The 18,692-nt window shown below is 44.2% G+C and overlaps 1 protein-coding gene across 1 annotated transcript; it reads left to right on the top strand.

Annotated features, from left to right (window-relative positions):
• Positions 1-1,918: 1,918 nt before the first annotated feature.
• SLC3A1 (solute carrier family 3 member 1) lies at positions 1,919-17,375 on the top strand (the record flags this gene model as incomplete). The annotated part of the gene is made up of 10 exons (XM_081998481.1): positions 1,919-2,345; positions 3,504-3,683; positions 4,557-4,711; positions 5,688-5,813; positions 9,058-9,177; positions 10,472-10,596; positions 11,933-12,131; positions 13,286-13,432; positions 15,963-16,079; positions 16,935-17,375. 10 exons carry the CDS (start codon positions 1,919-1,921, stop codon positions 17,373-17,375), a joined length of 2,037 nt encoding a protein of 678 aa, XP_081854607.1.
• Between the last annotated feature and the right edge of the window lie 1,317 nt (positions 17,376-18,692).

Genomic DNA, 18,692 nt, shown 5'->3' with positions numbered 1-18,692 from the left:
ATGGTCTGGGGTGGGGGGGAGGCAAAGCAACCAACCAAAAAACCCCAAACAAACAAAACCCACAACTGAGGGCACTGTGAGTCTGTTCCCAAAATTTCCTGGCCCCAGGGCCGAGCCCTCCCTCTCCGTGTGCCCGACCGTCCCAAGCCCCGTTGGCTCGGCTGCGTTTCGGTTGTCCTTTGCTGTTGCCTCCGACTCGCTGTTGCCTTACGCTGTGCTTGGGCGCGTGGCGGAGCTTTTGGGTAGCATGTTTAAACTTGTGAATCCCGGGAAAAAGCAAGGTGGGGAGTACTCAAGTCTCGAGGTGACGCGGTCTAAAAAGTTTTCTGTATTTACACATTTCCTATTTTTACCAGAAATGAAATTATTGAAATGAAACCACTGAAATAGCGGGGGGAGAGCGGTTGGCATCATACCGAATGCAGGCTGGGTGTACGGTGCCTTCCTGGAAATTTTTACGACTTACTGATAGGTTGATATTAAGACTGTAGAGTCATTAGATGGGAGGCTGTTTCAAATGATTTCCCACTTCTGAATTTCCCAGCAATTCTGAATTTCTGAATTACTGAAACCCTTGCCACGATCTCGAATGCTCCGACAACTACCTGCCTCCGGCACAGGCTGAGGTTGCTGCCAGGCACTGCTGTGAGGAAAGGGAAGAAAAGCATTAAAGCCATCAGAAAAAAAAGACACCTTCTTAAACCAGCTACGGAAGCAATAACACATTTCTGAATCATTTGAATATTGCATGCTGGATTGTTTTCAGTCATTAGTTTATAATTTTCTTTCATGGTTTGAGGCAAATTTAATAAATATGCTTTTGAGGCCAAAACTGACCTTTTCTCCACTGCAGTTGCCTGTGGGAGCTTCCCTGAGACCCTGACCCTACGGCAGGGGTTTGCTTTGACATGCGATGAGGCAGCTCCTTGACAAATGTACGTTGCTTTGCATTTGCTTTAGTATGCCCGGGCGGAGGGCGCTGGCTGGGGGGGATGTCTTGGTGGGTGTGGGCTTCGGGGCAGCTGGGGCATGGGGCACACGGATGTGTAAATCTGTGCGCGCTTGTGCAGGCTTTGGGCAATGCTTTCTTCTGGCTAAAGTAGTAGAAGGAGGGGAAAAAAGAGAGAAGGGAAAGGTTGCTTTCCTTTAAAGGTTTTTTTTTTTTAAAGGGATTTTAACAGTGGGCAGTGGGTTTTTGTCTCTTGAGGCTGGCTCGTCCCTGTGCAGGGCTATCCTGTCCTGACCCAGGGGTAGCCCTGGGTGTAGCAACCTGTCACGTGCTGCGAGTTGCAGGATTGGTATGTGCCTCATCGTTGTCACTGCTTAAGAGTCGTGGGTGGGCTGGGCTGGGTTAGTTTGGGGGTTTTTGTTTTTCTAAGCTGTGAGAAATGAAGCGCGACAGGCCTTGGTGTCTGTTCTTCTTAGTTTGCATTGTTGCTTTTGGGCCAGAAGTTGTCAACACCTTGTTCTCTTGCTGTCCTTGTTTAAATTACTCATTAATTCTCAGACTGCTTTAGGCAGGGGAGACCATGACCAGTCTGGAAAGCTGCATATTTACTAAATCTTTTACTGGTAAAAAAACCCCCAGATTTTCCCCTGCTTGCAAAAGGAAGAGAAGTTTCGTGTACCGGACAGAGCAACAGTAACCGTAACTCTCCTCGGCCGGTCCGAGCGATAGGCTTAACCTCCCTGGAAGACCGCACTTGCCTGTAGCCTGTTATCTTGCTAAAGATGCCTGTTATGCGGAAGAGCGGGAGCACTTTGCCCTTTTTGTCTCTTTTTGAACTTTGACCTGTTGGTCAGGATTGATTATAAACCCAGAAGCTAATTACACTGCTTCTTATTCCACTGAACAAAGGTGTGTTGGCACGCTTCCTTGCTGTGGCCGGAGCCGCCGGGACAAGACCCGTGAAGTGAAATGGTCGAGGAGGAAGCTAAGAGCTTACCTATGGAGCTGAGCAAGAAGGGAGGTGTGGAGAACAACGGATTTGTTCAAAATGAGGCTTTTGATGACAAGGAGACCGATGCCAGTAGCCAAGAAGAAATGCCAAAAACATGCATCGTTGCTGTAGACGCAGCATCTACGGAGGAGCCGGTGTTGAAGCCTTACGCGGGGATGCCCAAGGAAGTCTTGCTGAAATTCTCCAGCCAGGCCCGGTACAGAGTCACCAGGGAGGTTCTTTTCTGGCTCACCATTGCCGCTGCCGCCGTGCTTGTGTGCGCTACGATTGCAATTATTGCTCTCTCTCCCAAGTGCCTTGACTGGTGGCAGGCTAGTCCCATTTACCAGATCTACCCTCGTTCCTTCAAGGACAGCAACATGGATGGGAATGGGGATCTGAAAGGTGGGTGAACTTCCATTCTTGGTATGTGCAAAGCTGTGTAGCAGTTGGCTGTGTATATGTGTGTGTGTGTATATTAAAAAAAAAAAAAAAAAAAAAAATCACCATACCGTGCAACAGAGAAAGCCACCCTAATGGAGAAGGGAAGAAAAGTTGTTTGACTGATCATTAATGGCAACTCACATGGTCATGAATAAATCTAGGAGTTGCTTGCTGAAGTTGCTAAGCCTCAGCCTGGAGTTAGAACGGATCTTTAGAGGCGAGAGCTCCTGCTCTCTCGCTCACCGAGAGCGAGCAGCAGCACACTGCCGTCAGTGTAAAATATCTCCACGAAGCTGAGGTCAGTCAGGAGGATGGGTGGTGCTGAGCACTTTGTCATGTTAGGTTGGTGGCCCTTCCAGAAGGGCAAGTGAGGAAACGCAAAACTGACAAAGAGGAGAGAAAGATGTGTTACTTTTTGTTCATGGTCTAGGTGTTTTTGAGCTCTTAGGAATGCATTGAGAAGGGGTACCTGATACCAAGAGGCAGTGCCACTTAGCAGTAGCTTAGCTGAGACACGTCTTGCAGAAAGGGAAGGCTCAACGCCATAATGGACAAAATATTTCTAAACAAGAAGCGCTACCTATAACGTACGCCGCTGGCAAGTGAAGAGAAGAAACTTTCTGTAGCTGCGTGCCGGTAGTAACGTGTCCGGAAGACAGGAAAGATTTGGGTGTAAAACTCCTGAGGGAAGGCTGGAGTTGAGGTGCCCTTACAGAAAAACCCCAGAAGAGACTTTTCCGAAGGCAGGGAAAACCTGGGATCTTTGCATTAAAATTGTGCTTCCCTTCGAGTGGTTTGAGGATTAATTGATGTTCCTTGAAACGGGGAAGCAATGCTGTCGCCGCATTGTAACAAAGCATAGGAGCTTGCTTTCGGAAGTGAGTGTTAACTTTATTAAATGAAATAAATATTTTTATAATATGGAATGAAAATTTGTTTTGGCTCTTTGTAAAAAGTGGCTTTGAATGGTTTCCGTTCTGTGGTGTCATTCTTAGTGAAAACGGGGATGGTCGTGTATCGAAGGCACCTGTGCACCATCTTTGAGAGCCCCCGGCAAACCTACTGCACCAAAAATAGTTTGTCTTTTCTAAACACATGACATCCTTTTCTTTTAAATAGGCATCCAAGAAAAACTGGACCACATTACGTATTTGAATATAAAAACCATCTGGATCACCTCTTTCTATAAGTCCCCCTTAAAAGACCTTGGATACGGAGCTGAAGACTTCTATGATGTTGATCCCATGTTTGGATCAATGAGCGATTTTGAGAATCTGCTTGCTGCCGTGCATGACAGAGGTAAGCTGCAGCTCCGAGCCAAATAACTATTAAAAAGACGTTCCCTCGTCCGACGCGGGCGTACCTTTTAGCGCTGGGTTACGCTCCCAGACGTCGGTCTGTGTGTCTGGCCGTTCCCCCATGGCAGCGTGGAGCAGAAGCAGGTGGAGGTGCCCGTCAAGGGTGCGCGTTGGCTCCACGGCCATGCCGGCGCTGCCGTTCCGTCTCCCGCCCTCGGGTGGGAGGTGCGTACGGTGCGGGCATTGGTGCTCTGGGGGATCGGGGTCGAGGTGCCGCTGTTGGTGGCTGATGGCCCCTTTCTGAGGGGAGCGGGAAAGGAGTTACAGGGTTGGGAGGGATTCCCTCCCGCGATTGCCTCTCTGGGTGGTGCCTTTATGCTGTAGACCAAAAGTCTGCTCAGGTGTTTGTCCTTCCAGCCGTTGGGCTGAATGGACAACGGCTTGCCAGTCCCAAAAATATTTGGGATTTCAAAACATGTCTAGTCTGTAGGAAGGGTGAGGAAGAACCTAGCTGATGCTAGACTGGTGAAGTGCCTTTCCCACCTGAGGGAAGGGAGACAGAAGTGTTGAAGTCAGAGTTAGAGGAAGCAGAAATCTGTTCTAGTTTTTTTTTCTCCCCCCTTCTATCCCTTCCCAGCAATGTGCCGGGGGGCAACCGTACCCGTAAGATGCTGCTTGCAGACTTCAGTTAGTTTAACTGTGTTGGTAGTCTGGGGCTTTCTGTGGGGTTTTTCACCTCTCTCCTTTGCCAGACCTCTGGGATGGAAGAAGCCCAAACATTTCAGATGCTGCATTAAGGAAAAATGTGAACTTTGTCTTAAAAGGCTAAATTTAATGGGTTTTTTTATGGCTTGATTTTTTTTTTTTTTTTAAGGGCTAAAGGTGATAATGGATTTAATACCAAACCACACAAGTGACAAACACCGATGGTTTCAGCTGAGTCGCAATCGGACTGGGAAGTACACGGACTACTACATCTGGCAGGACTGCACGCAGGCTGCTGGCTCGGTCTCTCCTCCAAACAACTGGGTAAACACGGGAAGGGAGACGCGCGGGATTGCTGAGAGGTACAAACTGAAGGCACTAAATGAGCTGGTGTGGGTTAAGATTTGAACCAGCTCAGGGGCGAGGAGTTCCGACTTCAAACAGAATTGTGAAAATTACTTTTGTTTCTTTACCTCGGTGTTAAATCTTCACTCATTAAACAAACAAAAAAAGGGATAGTTGTGCATGAATTGTTCACATGTGCCCCCTTCTCTGTCTGGGCGCTCCGCTCCAGAAACTTCATCTCAGCTCCTCTGAAATCATCGTTGGTGGGGAGGAGAACAAAACAGCGTCGTCTTGGCTTTTTCCCTTTTTCTGGAAGGGGATCAGGCCGGAAAGTCTGTTGCCTATTTCTAATATATTTATTTGAAATTTGAACTGATGGGTGCATGATTAGTAACTCGTATATTCTAGAAACTCAAGGTGGAATTAATATTTTGTACCAGCTAGTGTAATTTTTCTTTAAACTTAAAGCCTTAAGAAATATCTTAGCTTTTGGAATCTTCTATTACAGAGATGATGATAAAGTTAACATTTGAACATGCTGACTGTTGTTGGCGCTTCAGAGGGACAACAGCAGATTGCAGAAAGCTCTAAGTTAACTAAAGATATTTTTAATAAGTTTTAGGAAAAACAATTACAAAAGAAATGTTCCCACCCATGTTTTCCCCTCCCTTCTGACTAATTCTCAGTGAAAGTCTACTTAAAAAAAAAAAAAAAAGGAATGAAACGGAACATTGAGCAAGAAATACATGTGGTGAAGCCCAACTAAAGGGAGAGCAATTAGTGGGTGAAGGAAAGGTAAAACGTTAAGTACCAAAATCTGCTCAGAATTTACTCCATTGATTAGGCGTTTTGTGCCTTATTACATGCTTGTAATGCGCTGCATCTTAAAGTATGCACAGGAGTAAACGCTTGTTAAATTAGGAGTTCTGATTATCCCTCTCCTTTATATGAGCAGGTGAGTGTCTTTGGAAATTCCAGCTGGCAGTTTGACGATGTGAGAAAGCAATGTTATTTTCATCAGTTTGGGAAAGAACAGCCAGACTTAAATTTTCGCAGCCTTGCTGTCCAACAAGAAATCCGTGTAAGTACGTAACTCGCTGCTGCTGCGCCAACAGCAAAGCAGCTATTTCTACCCTTAATTTCTCTGATTTTGTGCTACACAATTTGCAGTCTAGTTGGAAGTAATTCAAGGATTGCAGCGTATGTAAACAACTGAAACAAAAAGGTATCTAGACAAATGTTAAAGCAAAATTCAAGCTTTATGCTGTAATGCTTCTAGTGTCGGAGGATTTTCGCTTTGCTTCAAGTCCTAATTTAAAAGCAAACAAGCAACCAAAAAAAAAAAAATCCAAATAAAAGTGTCCTTGAGTGGAACTACTGGCGGTGGGTGGTGTTTGCAGTCTTCTGGATTTTAAGGTACGACTATTGCTTTTTTCGCTGGCTTGAGTCTCCTGCTCTCACAAGTGCCTGGTAAGATCTTGATGGGTTTTTGGAACAGGCTATTGCACTTCAAAAGGAGCTCCCTTTCCCCTTCTCTTCTCGCTAAAGGCTATCTTGAAATTGCGTTGATGTTTCAGGAGCCCACTACTTCTCAGCCTAACCTTATTTGCAAACTGTTCCTACTCAGCTCTCTATGAACCAAACTTGTCCCTCAGCTGAAATAGCTTTTCCCAGCCTTCTTTATGCTTATCTGTTTTTCAGCTCTGACAACATCCCCCTTCAGCTTCTGTTAAGCTAGATTAAATGGGGTGGGCTTTTCCAGTCTTCCCTGAAGTGAGAGACTCTCCATCCCCTTGTTTGGCCACTATTTACTCCTCACAGCACTTCTAGCCTGAGGTTTTTCTCAAATGCGGATGGCCAGAAACAAACAAATTGAACAGAAAAGATGTCTGGGCAGAGTCTTGTACAGTGGCATAGGCAGTTCCCTCTCTGTCCCCTAAAATTGCTGTTACTTGCGTTGAAGTTGGTGCTAGTCCTCAAATCATCCAACGTGACTGCTCTCTGGAAGCAGGTAACTGCTTTCAGCTCTAGCCTCCATCGAGAGCCAAGGGTGAAGGCACTTAGGGCGTTTGGATGTTGCATCAAGGACAAGAACTAATGGAAGGACTGAGATGGAAGACGAAGCGGCTCTTGCATTGAAGCCTGTGCTGAAGCAGAGCTGAATCACTCAAGCAGAGAGAAGTTTTTATCTCTGTTGATACAAGGAGCTGTTAATGAGCCAGTCAAACGTGGGGATGGCACCTTGTTTTAGCGAAGAGATGTTTGCTGATTTGAATTACGAGGAATGCCTGGGCTTGTGGGTAAGGGGGAGATAGTGAGTTTCGATCTGTCTACATTTCTGATGACTTTACAGGGGAGAGAGGCAGACGGACAGCTGTCACGGCAAGAGTGCTTCACCAAGGCAAGGAGGTGCTCTGATGACACCTCATGCCTGTCTGCATCATGTCTCCCAGCAGACCATGTAGACTTCATTAAAATATGGGGAAGTGGGCCTGAGCACAGGGAGTCTGACAACTGCTGCTTCTCCCCCACCCCGCCTTAAGCTGTACCCCCTCAAGTAGTACAGCTACCTCAAGTGTGTTTTGTGTTTAGTCCTTCAGTGTTTGCTACTTGTACTCTTGAATTTTGACGCGCTTCTTTGGTGGTGGTCTTCACAGCTGCCCAGTTCTTACTGTGGTGGTCGCGCTGTCCCTCTGGAGCCTCTCCCCTCACCGCGGGTACCGCATGTGCACGAAGAAACAAAACCCTTTTGGTGACATTTGTTAAGTAAAGCGTGCAATGAGACTGATCCTTGAAGAACTCCACCAGTAACCTCTACATATTGGCACTTCCCTTTACACCACATCGTTCCACTCACACCTTTCTTCCGAACATTACACGTAATTTTCAATGGTCCTGACTCAGGTTTTTTTGAATGGCACCTCATATGTTACTGAAGCTCCAGGAGCGAACAGACGCTGCATTTCCTCTGCAAAGAAATGAAACGAGAACTCCTAAGTTTGGCCTGCTAACACCAACCTCTGGTAGATGCTTATGGAAACCATTGATTGCTCCAGCGTGTTAAAGAATAATCTTTGTCTAGTATTTTAATTCAAAGTCCTGTTTCAGAAGGTCAGGGCTGTGGGACCGAGAAGGAAGCAAACTTACTCTTCCAGGGAAGCTCATGTCTGGTTTAGCCAAAGGGCACATGGAGCAATGAAACTTAGAAGCCAGTGCGTTGTGCCTTTCTTGCATAAATAAAAGAGGATCAGTCTCAGTGAGTCTCATGTCAGTGCCCGATACCTGCACTCCTGATACCTGCTGTTGCTTTTGTGATGAGCACATGCATAAACAGAAATTAATTTTTAGCGGGGTCAATATTGGGCAGACACGGTGTCGAGAGCTGCTGCTTTCAGAATGGCTGTATGGGAAAGCACAACGCCGTAAGGCAGAGTCTTTATTTGCCAAACAAAAATCTGTAAAGCTTGAGTGTGGACTAGTTCTACTCCAGCCTATTCAGGCAAGTGTACTTCATATGTTTAAAAAACCAGGCAATTCAATAGCTGTCTTAAAAAAAAAAAAAAAAGTTTTTGTCCTCAGATGGAGGGAAGTATCTGGCCTAAAAGAACATTTGCAGAAACCACTCAAGAGGGACTGAACTTTAGAGTTGTTTGTTAAAACTAGAGCAATGAAAGCTGAGGTAATATAATAGCTACTGAAGTAGGATATAATTTTACAAATAGCAACTAACCTCTGAATTTGATAGTGAAATTACAAATTGATAGCAGTTAACTTAGATGATAATTTTTCATGTTCCTGCAAAATCAACAAATAAGCCTGAAAATAAAATAAAAAAAAAAATTCACATCAGTCAAATAAAAGAGAACAAATGTTTTAAGAGCTCTATTGTATAAAAAGAAAATTGGTGGCACAAGTTCTGTGCAGAACCACATCTTCTTGCATATTTGAATCAATGTGTTCTAATTGTGTGCAGCCATGATGGGTGTTCACCAACAACAGCGCTTTAGCATGAGCCCAGTTGTTTTGACGGATGAGATTAGAAACTGCTTTCAGCGAGGCATGCCCTGGCTTTGGTTGCGTGAACTACAATAGAAGTTACAGACTAATCTTTTTCATACTGGATGAAATAATAAGACATGCTTTATTTAGACCTTAGTTTGACCTTAGATTGACATGATTCACTTCTAGTAAAATTTGAAGTACAAATTAAAAAAAAAAATTGTTAGATATTAATACCTACTAACAGGTTTAATTTTCTTTTTAAGTATGTACTATTTTGAATGGGATGGGCTCACTTGGAATTCTGAACTTTTACCTTTGTCTAGGACATAATCAAATTTTGGCTAAGCAAAGGAATCGATGGATTTAGTTTCAGCGCTGTTAAATTTCTTCTAGAAGCAACGCACCTACGAGACGAGCCTCAAGTGAACAAGTCCCAGAATCCAGTAACGTATATGTTCTGTCTTTCCCCCTGCCCCGTATTTCCCACTGGGGCAAGAGAATGTATGTTTTTACTCGTTCGGGTCTTAATTATGGCTTTATGAAGCATGGGTCAGCCCTGTCCTTTGGAAGGGAAGTGGCTCGGCTCCTGGGCTCTCTGCGGAAGGAGCACCTACAAGAAAGCAGCCCTGGGCTGAGGGAGTAGGTCGGCGAGACACCCGCAAGCAGGAACGCTGTGGGTGGGAGGAGAATTAGAATCACAGACTCTCAGAATCATTAAGGTTGGAAAAGACCTCTAAGATCAAGTCCAACCATCAACCCAACACCACCATGCCCACTAAACCATGTCCCGAAGTGCCATGTCCACAGGTTTTTTTTAACACATGGATGGAAAGAGCTGCTGCCGTAAGACAGCTGGTTTCAGTTCCTCACCAGTTTCTCTGCGGCAAGGGGAACTGCCTGGGGCACCACCTCATCACCCAGCCGCAATTTTTACCTGTGCCTGGGCGGCTTGAGAGATTCCCAAAACAGCCACAGGATACACTATTGTCCATATACCCTTCACATTTTTGTTCTGACACAATCGCTTTGAATTTTCTGCTTAAAATAATTTGCTTTTCAATTTATGTTCTAAAAGGACCATTCTTGCGATTTTAATAGTTGGTGGGTCGTCCCTGGGGAGCCCACCACAGTAGGTAAGCTCAGAGCTCTTGCCTGCTTGGGATCCCACAGCAGTCACTAGCGTGTTTCTTCTACGCTGCTAGTAGGAATGGGAGTAAAACAAAAGAACCTGATGGTGGCCACACATGCTGAGAAGCATGTGCCGTGTTATTTATGCTGTTTGCTTCTGCTGAGGCAGTGAACTCGGGGACGTTCCACGATAGTGCCAGCACTAAGACACCGTTCCTCTGTGGAGCTGGGGATGGCATAAAACTGGTCAGCTCCACAAGTGGTCTTGCCGTTGTAAGTTACCACAACAATGTTGTCCATCGTTCCAGTCTGGTGTGTGGCCGCAGCACCGGCTGCGCTCGCTGCTGCCGATGGGCTCGGTGGGTTAATGCTGCGGGTGGACTCTCCCTCTTGAAGGACAGGGGCCAAAATAATCAGCCCTCTGCTATCCTATCTTTAGAGTTCCCCAAGTGCAGTTCAGCTCTGCACTGTTAGTGTTGGTATGTTAAACTCATTTCAGCTAAAATTTATCTGGACTGGTGCATTGTCTCAGGAAAGGACAGGAAGAATTTGGAGAGTTCCGAAGTCTAAAATATTGGTGAACTAATGGGAATTGTGTTCTTCTTTAAGGAAAGTATTACAGCTTATTCCCAGCTCTACCATGACTACACAGCCACGCAAGTTGGTATGCATGATATCATCCGTAGCTTCCGTCAAACCATGAATCAGTTCAGCAGTGAACCTGGCCGATACAGGTAATCATTATTACAGCTAGCGAATTTGCCTCTAATATTTGTCACCCTCTTCCTAGCAATAATTTTTTTTTAAAATCATATAATATGCCATAAAAAGTTTTCTTCCTCAGATGCCAATAGTGGAGATGTAGTATAGCCTATGCACTTCCCCAGTGTGTGAGGGAAAGGAAATTAATTGGCCCTGGTAGTTCTGCTGTGTCTCTGGACTGTACAAAAGTAAGCTGAATGGGCAACCTTTTGGTTCACAGAGACATTGTAATTAATCAGTCCCGTGGCTGATTTATTGTATAGTATTAATAGTACAGTTCATATCAGACATGTAGTCAGATTGTTAAAATCACAGAATGGTTGAGTTTGGAAGGGACCTCTGGAGGTTATCTGCCCCGACTCACCTGCTCATCAGGGCCACCTAGAGCTGGTTGCTCAAGACCGTGTCCAGATGGCTTTTGAGTATCCCCAAGGAGGGAGACTTCACAACCTCTACAGGCAACCTGTGCCAGTGCCCAGTCACCCTCACAGTGAAAAAGTGTTTCCTGATGTTCAGAGGGAACCTTCTGTATTCCAGTTTGTGCCTGTTGCCTCTGGTCCTGCCACTGAGTGCCACTGAAAAGACCCTGGCACCATCATCTTTGCACCCTCCCTTCAGATACTGATGCACACAGATGAGATCCCCCTGAGCCTTCTCTTCTCTAGGCTGAGCAGTCACAGCTCTCTCAGCCTCTCCTCATAAGAGAGATGCTCCAGTCTCTTAATGGCCTTAGTGGCCCTTTGCTGGACTCTTTCCAGTATGTCCATGTCTGTTTTGTACTGGGGAGCTCAGAACTGGATGCCACACTCCAAGTGTGGCCTCACCAAGTGTGGCACTCTTGCAAGTGCAGAGTAGAGGGGAAGGATCGCCTCCCCCGACCTGCTGGCAACACTCCTCCTACTGCAGCCCTGGATACCATCAGCCTTCTTTGCTGCAAGGGCACATCACTGGCTCATGTTCAGTTTGGGGGACCCCCAGGTCCTTTTCTGTTAAAGAAAGCATGGAAGTTGCTGGAATGGAGTTATGTGGACGTGGGTGCAGAAAGATAAGACTTCAGTCGGATAGTTAGAGCCTTTTGTTGACTCTCTCAGATTTTTCTGCAGAAATACCCAAGAAATATCTCTCCTTGTCTCCTTTACAAAGTATATAGTTTCTCTGTATTCATCTTTTTTGATGGGGAGGAGGGAAGCGAACATAATTCTTTATGCTGTGTTATTTTCTAAGTATGTCCAACACCATTACTAGCTTCCTTCCACTCTGTACAAGCCAAGAATGAGCCAAAAAAGATACATGTGTACTTCTTTGTAGGTTTATGGGTTCTGATGGCGATGAAACGGAAGACATTGAGGCAACAATGATGTATTATGGAACAACTTTTATCCAAGAAGCAGATTTTCCCTTCAATTTCAACCTAATTAACATGAAAAATGTATCAGGCAACAGTATTTCTGAAGCTGTCAACTTGTGGATGAAAAACATGCCTGCAGGAAAATGGCCAAACTGGGCGGTAAGAGCTCTAGACCAACTCTTATAGGAAGGGCCTGTTCCTGTAGGTGATAGAAACACATAGGTGATAGTTCCTCTTCTAGAAACCTCACACACACATTGATTTCAGTGGGATCAGCAGCAACCTGAGCCCATGGCTGAGCTATAGAAGATATCCACGTGAAACTCTCAGCTACTGGAGTCGTTGGCACTGGCCAACTGGCTGTCTGTCCTGCCTTCGATAAGTTATGTTCCCCGTGCAAGGGTGATAAACGGGAATTTACGATCATGCCTCTCCCTCAGTGTCCCCAGCGTAGTATGGGGCATTGGTTTAAACCACCGGTGAGGATGGGATTGGTACAATTATCTTTGGCCGTGAACTGACTCAGCGCCGTGGGTTCTGGAACCTCCCATGGCCAGGGAAGAACAGAGCAGCCAGTTGAGGGCAGGTAACTTGAAACCTTGCTGGTCTGTGCTAGGAAGCACGTTTGGGGCGTGCAAGAGATCCACCATAGGCAATTCACAGAAATACGGGCTCTGATCACTCACACAAAAGCAACATGGGAGCAGTTCTCTTTACATATAAAATGTTTCTCAAGAATACTCTTTGATACCCTCAAGGCAATGTCTCTGGGAGAGGGGGCAGACCCCAAGAGACTATTTCAGAAGCAGCTTTCCCCTGTCTGGCTTTCAGAAGGAAAATGGCAATGAGTCTGTCTCCCGACCATGTGGGGTTGCAGCCACTCATGTTTCACTACATCCCTTCCTATATTCAGATCTCGTTTCAGTCCCATAGTCAAGCATGCCTACTTTTTGCGAGCTTTCAGGGCTGCCAACATTTCACAGCCCCAGGGAAAAGACGGGCTCGAGCAGTCATAATTTCAAAACAAGAACCACCTTTGCACAGCAGAGAAAATGGCAGAAATCTGAGTGAACTGTAACTGCAGGGAGTTATTTGTCATCTCCCCTTGCTTCTGTCTTGTGCACTGCTGGCAGGGCTTCTATGCTCTACATTATTTGGGGCAGAAGTTTGGCACCAAGATAAAGACAATCGCCCTCACAGGCCTGGAGGAGAAAGAAAACAAACCAACCAACCTACTGCCTTGTTCAGTTAGCCAGTTTCATATATGCGTGGAATTTTGTAACGTGTGTTTAACAGAACGACGTTTTCTTCAGGTTGGAAGCCCTAACGCTGCTCGGATTTCATCTCGGATTGGGAAGGAGTACGTCAACGTTATGAACATGCTGCTTTTAACCCTTCCTGGTACTCCCGTGACTTACTATGGTGAAGAAATAGGCATGGAGAACATTGCATCAGAAAATGTAAGCAAAGAGTGTATAAACTCCGATGCTGTTGTTGTTTAGTTCTGAGTAACAGAACTTTCAAATACACAAGAACTTTTGTTTAGTTAACCAAATCCAGTCTTTCTCACTGTTTAGATGGTTTTCTGTGTTCCCCATGGCAAAACCATTGGACAGCACGCAGAAATGGCCGGGCCAGAGACCAGAACGGAGGCCTCGATGTGTGTCTGAACTGCTAGGCTACAATCATGGTCCCCGATTTCTGTCTTCTGCCAGATGAGTCTTGCATGGTTTGCAGCGGTGTTGATTTGCTTCGCTTCAGCAGAAGGGGCAGCAAATGCCAACCCTGGGCCTGGGCTAGTGGTTGGGAGAGGTGTGTTGCAGTCATCCGAGCAAGAGGAACTGAGTCGGTGTCTCCTTCCTCCCACAGAAGTACCCTAACTGCTATGTCAAAGTCCATTATTTCCTGGCTGCTTTTTAAAGGAAATCAGAGCTCCTGAGAGCGTAGCTACAGTCACCACCTCCTGCGGACTGCTTTGCTCTGACTATACAAAGGCACCGAAGCCACAGCCCTCTATAATATGCCCACGCTCTGAAGTGGTCTCCAGAAAGGGGTGGGTGTAACAGACCAGCCCCTGCTTAGCATTGCCTGGTGGCAAGCAGAAGTGGCTTTTGATTGTCATGCAGGCTTATTTGATTTGTCTTTTAGATCCCTTTCTATAAGGGAGTTAGGTACCTAAGCCTGGGAACCAGGTGCTCATAGTGAGCACTTGATCAGCTCACTTGATCATAGTTACAAGTAACAGATGACAAGATGTTTGTGTGTGTTAGATTACAGAAATTTTCAGAAGTAGGTTTATTCAAGGTCAAGGGATTAACACAAAGTGTCTCTGCCTTTCACACTGTGCTGATCTACCTAAGTTTTCACGTCCAGCCCCTGTAATTTCATGTCTCTTCTGTGATCATACCTCACTTCTGTTGTGTCTTGTTGTCCAAAATGTATGGGCATGACTGGAAAAGGTCATGCCCAAAAGGGAACAGCTCAGCTCTGCCTCTTATGACCATATTTGAGCACCATGAGAACACGGTCCTAATGGCAGATGCTGGTTTCCCTGTGGAAAGCCTCTGTTAGGGAGTAAGACAGCCTCTGATGATGTTACCAACGATGCTGGCTAGTTTTTTATCAACAGGGAAGAGGTACTTGAAAGAAGCACAGGATCATCGCCAGGTTTGTCTGATTCAGATGTGAGGAACTGCTTTTCTGATTTAAAAGGAAATCTCATTTCCTCTGAAAAACAGCTAGGTCAAATACCTCCTGCATTTTCTTCCTGTTGCTGATTACTGCTGACAGAGTGATACTCTTCAGAAAAGTGGCTTGCCGTTGGCTCCTCAGGGTTTACTCTCTTGTAGTGGCCACCCTGTGGCTCACGGCTTTGTAACACCACGAAACCACTCTTTGCTCAACCTGGAGAGGAACATTCCCTGATTAATGGGTGTCTTAAAAAGATGGAGAGTATTTGCTCAGGGTATAGTTTTTAGTCCCAGCATTTGAAACACTGCAAGAGAAGCTAAAAGAGGTAAAGATGAAAAGGAGTGTTACCAGTGTTGAAAACTTAGGATTTTTTTTTTTTCCCCTGCTTTTCAGAAGGTGCTAAAAGGAGAAACCCGTTATTTATAATGTCACAAAGCAAAGTGACAATTTCTTTTGTTGAGCTGCTGTTCTGACAGATTGTATTGAAAAGTGCCCTTTATATGAAAAACAGTTTTCATGGAAAACAAACACACGAAGTATGTGCAAAATATTTTATGCCCTCTTATATCATTAAATTTAAGTGTCAGATCTTTTGGCAAGCTCTTCAATAACAATAAGGAAGCTTTTTCAGAATTTTTCTGAATCTTTTGAAATGAGAACTTCAGACTTTTTACATCAACACTTTTTAATCAGTTAAAAGATGGTTCTGCACCATCTTTTTTGGTGCAAAGTTTTTGCACTTTGAAATAGTGTTATCTAACACAAATAATCCTGTCCAAATTGTACCCCTTGCAAATGTAAGCTTGAAGAGTTCTAAGGTGAAAAGTGTGATGGTTACAAAAGAACGGACACTGAACAGCACTTACTAGTTGTTTACTGTTGTTTTGAGAGCATCTCTTCTTCGGACTCATTACCTCATATAGTCACTCACTGCGTGTCTAGGTATTTATCAGAATATCCTCACTGTCATTAGTAAATTTTTACCCAACCATCTGTTGCAAGAGGAAACAACTCTAGTAGAGTCATTTGGGAATTCCACATCTTACCAGTGATGCCATATCCATGAGACCATCCACTCTCCTCTACTTCAGGAGCTGTCTCAATTCTTATTTTCTCTTTACATTCGGAGCAGGATTACATCCTTCTCATTAAATTTTAATTTAAACCAAAGAAAGCAATACTGAAAATGGTGATTGTTTAGAAGATGTGAGAACATGCTATTTGAGGGATAATTTTTTAATATATTAATCAAAACAAGTAACCTCTTGGTAGTGGCTCTGACACCACTTTATTTTCTAGGCGACCTTTCCAGAGAAATCTCCCATGCAGTGGGACGGCAAAGTCAATGCTGGTTTTACTCAAGGCAATAGTAGCTGGTTACCTGTTAACTCTGACTACCAAAGGGTAAATGTTGAAGTAGGTATCTGTATGTGTGACTAACCCTAATGGTTTAAAAATATTTTAATGTATCTATTTTGCTCTGACTTCTTTTACTTAGTGGGAATTGGCAGTGCAGCTAGTAAGAATAAACTCAAGGGAAGAAAATAAAAAAGCTGCACTGAATCCTCACAAATTTTATTAGAAAAGGTAATCCTTGCACCAGCAAGGAGCTTACTTCGTCTATATTCATTTAAGCAGAGCATCTGCAATTATGATGTACATGTGGCAATTTGGCTCTTTAACATCCTTTTAATAATTTTAATATTAAATTGGAATATAGCCTTTTTTTCTATTACTATAAAGCACTGTCCTTGTAACAAGAACTTAACATAGACCATGTCTAACGTAAGTAAACAAAAATTTTTTCAAGGCAGTTGAGCAGTCAATCAAACAGATTTTGCTGATCTACAGTGCTGACCAGAATTGAAGACAGAAAAAAATAAGACAGGAAAAATTTAAAACATGAAACAAACACTGTGACTTAAGTAGATTTGACACAATTGGAAAAAAGAAGTTGTGTTGAGCTTTGGCCGTGGCTTTCTCCTGAATAAACAGTATGACAAGGACACTGTGGGAGGAGGAAACAGTGTCAGTGCTGGGGAAATTCTGTCATGCCTAATAGCCTCTGTCTCTGCCACTCCACAAGTGCCACAGAAGCACATAAGAAAAAGCAGTTTTTCAGTGGAATTTGCAGATATATTTGAAGAGAGATAATTGTCAAAACTGAATTCTAATGGGTGTGTTTTCAGCAGACTGTCTGGGTATGAGAGGTAAGGAATATTTCCTACATTCAGTGCAAAGAAATGACGGTGTTAATGCTGACTGTTGCAGATCCAGATGACCTGGTCCAACTCAACCCTGAATTTGTACAGAGAGCTAACTTTCCTTCGCAACAACGAGCTACCCATTCATCGGGGCTGGATGTGCTACATCTGGAATGACAGTAATGTTTTTGTGTATGTGAGGGAATTGGATGGGTTAGACAGAGTCTTTATGATGGTTCTCAATTTTGGGCAGGAATCGACAATAGACCTGAAAGCTATAGTTCCTACCCTTCCAGCTGAAGCTATTATAAGACTAAGTACTAATTTTAGCAATACTGGTAAAGCTGTCAATACCCAGCTAATTAAAACTGAATTGGGAGAAGGCCTGGTCCTTGAATATAAAACAGCAAAGCCTGTTCATACTATGGAAGCTTTTCAAGGAAATTGTTTTGTGGCAGAAAAAGCTTGTTATTCCAGTGCCTTCAATTTACTCTACGTGAACTGTTAAGTGCAGGAGTAGAATAAACAAGCTTTCCTGTTAATTTAGAAAATGTTGGTTTCAGGGAAATGCTAAAAAATTTCATTTTTCTTTGGCTTTTAAAACTTTGTGTACAGAATAGATGTCCTGAAAAATAAAAGAGATATACCTAATTGTCTTGGTGATGAAAAATTACAGTATAAACTCACCATTCAGGTCTGTGGAGAAGAAAAGTAAACCTGTCCTAAAAAACTGTCTTGTTTAAGTGCATGAGGAAAGAGAACAGTTGCTTTCTGGGTGTCGCCCCTTACAGTTGCTGGTCATTAAGAGCTCCTGTGGATCCAAAGCCTGGGGCAGTTCATTGTAACTTTTAAAAAGTCTGTAGGTATGTAAAACTTACTCTAAAGGGCTGGTCCTGTGTTTGTTAAAATAGGTAAAAGCAAGCAAGACTAAATATAAAGTTGTGACAGCTTGCTGCTTCTTTCAATTCTAACAGCTCTGGTTATCTTCAAAGTTAGTCAGAAAAAGAACAACATATAGCTAATATGTCTAATTCTACTCTCAGGACTGTATTTCCAGTTGGTTCTCCTGCCCCCCTGCTGAGTTAAGAATGCAAATGCGTTCTATTTCTTTTTGCATATGCTAGTTCAGAGTAAGCAACTGAAACAACTCTACTGCATGTCACACTTGTTCACGTGTTTTGCTTTGCGTTTGGTGCACCTCCAGTGGTTCATGCAACATGAAAGAAGGAGAAGCACTTGACGTGGTGCCATCTGGTTTGGACACGAGGGTGATGTGGGGAACTCTGTTTTGGTTTGAGGGCCTTATGGTCACACGGTCTATTTTCCACCAACTGCTTGTAACCAGTGCTGGCCCGAGGTATGTGCCATGCACGCACCTTAACAAGCAACGTGTAGCAGTTTCGTTCCTTGCTCAGAGGTCAGTTAAGCTATGAATTGGGTTGCTTTAGCGGGGGCATTCTTTTTGTTTTAGCCCCTGGAAAGACTCTGGCATCTCCTTCTGGGGCATTCATCTTGTCATTCAGATGGACTTTGGCACCTCCTTTTTAAGATTACCATGCTAGTTAAGGTAACTGTATGATTTTGAATTTACTCAGATGACAGTTCTGCTAACATTCCTGTCCTTCAGAGTCCATTTCTTCTTCACAGTTTGTTCAATCCCACCATATGATCAGTACGCTGCTGTGTAGCTAGGAGGGGCAATAGTCATCATCACCTACACAGGGGAATTAGTTTTAGTGAGACTTACACATCAAATACTTCTTGGGAGTTTTACTACCTTGGGTAAAATTTGGTCCTGGAAGAGAGGTATTAGACTGGAAAGGCT

This window comes from Phaethon aethereus (genome assembly GCF_964289735.1).
Source record: "Phaethon aethereus genome assembly, chromosome: 3".
In the NCBI taxonomy this organism is placed as follows: domain Eukaryota; kingdom Metazoa; phylum Chordata; class Aves; order Phaethontiformes; family Phaethontidae; genus Phaethon; species Phaethon aethereus.
The sequence above is the reverse complement of the archived record's forward strand: the minus strand, read 5'-3'. Positions and strand labels throughout refer to the sequence as shown.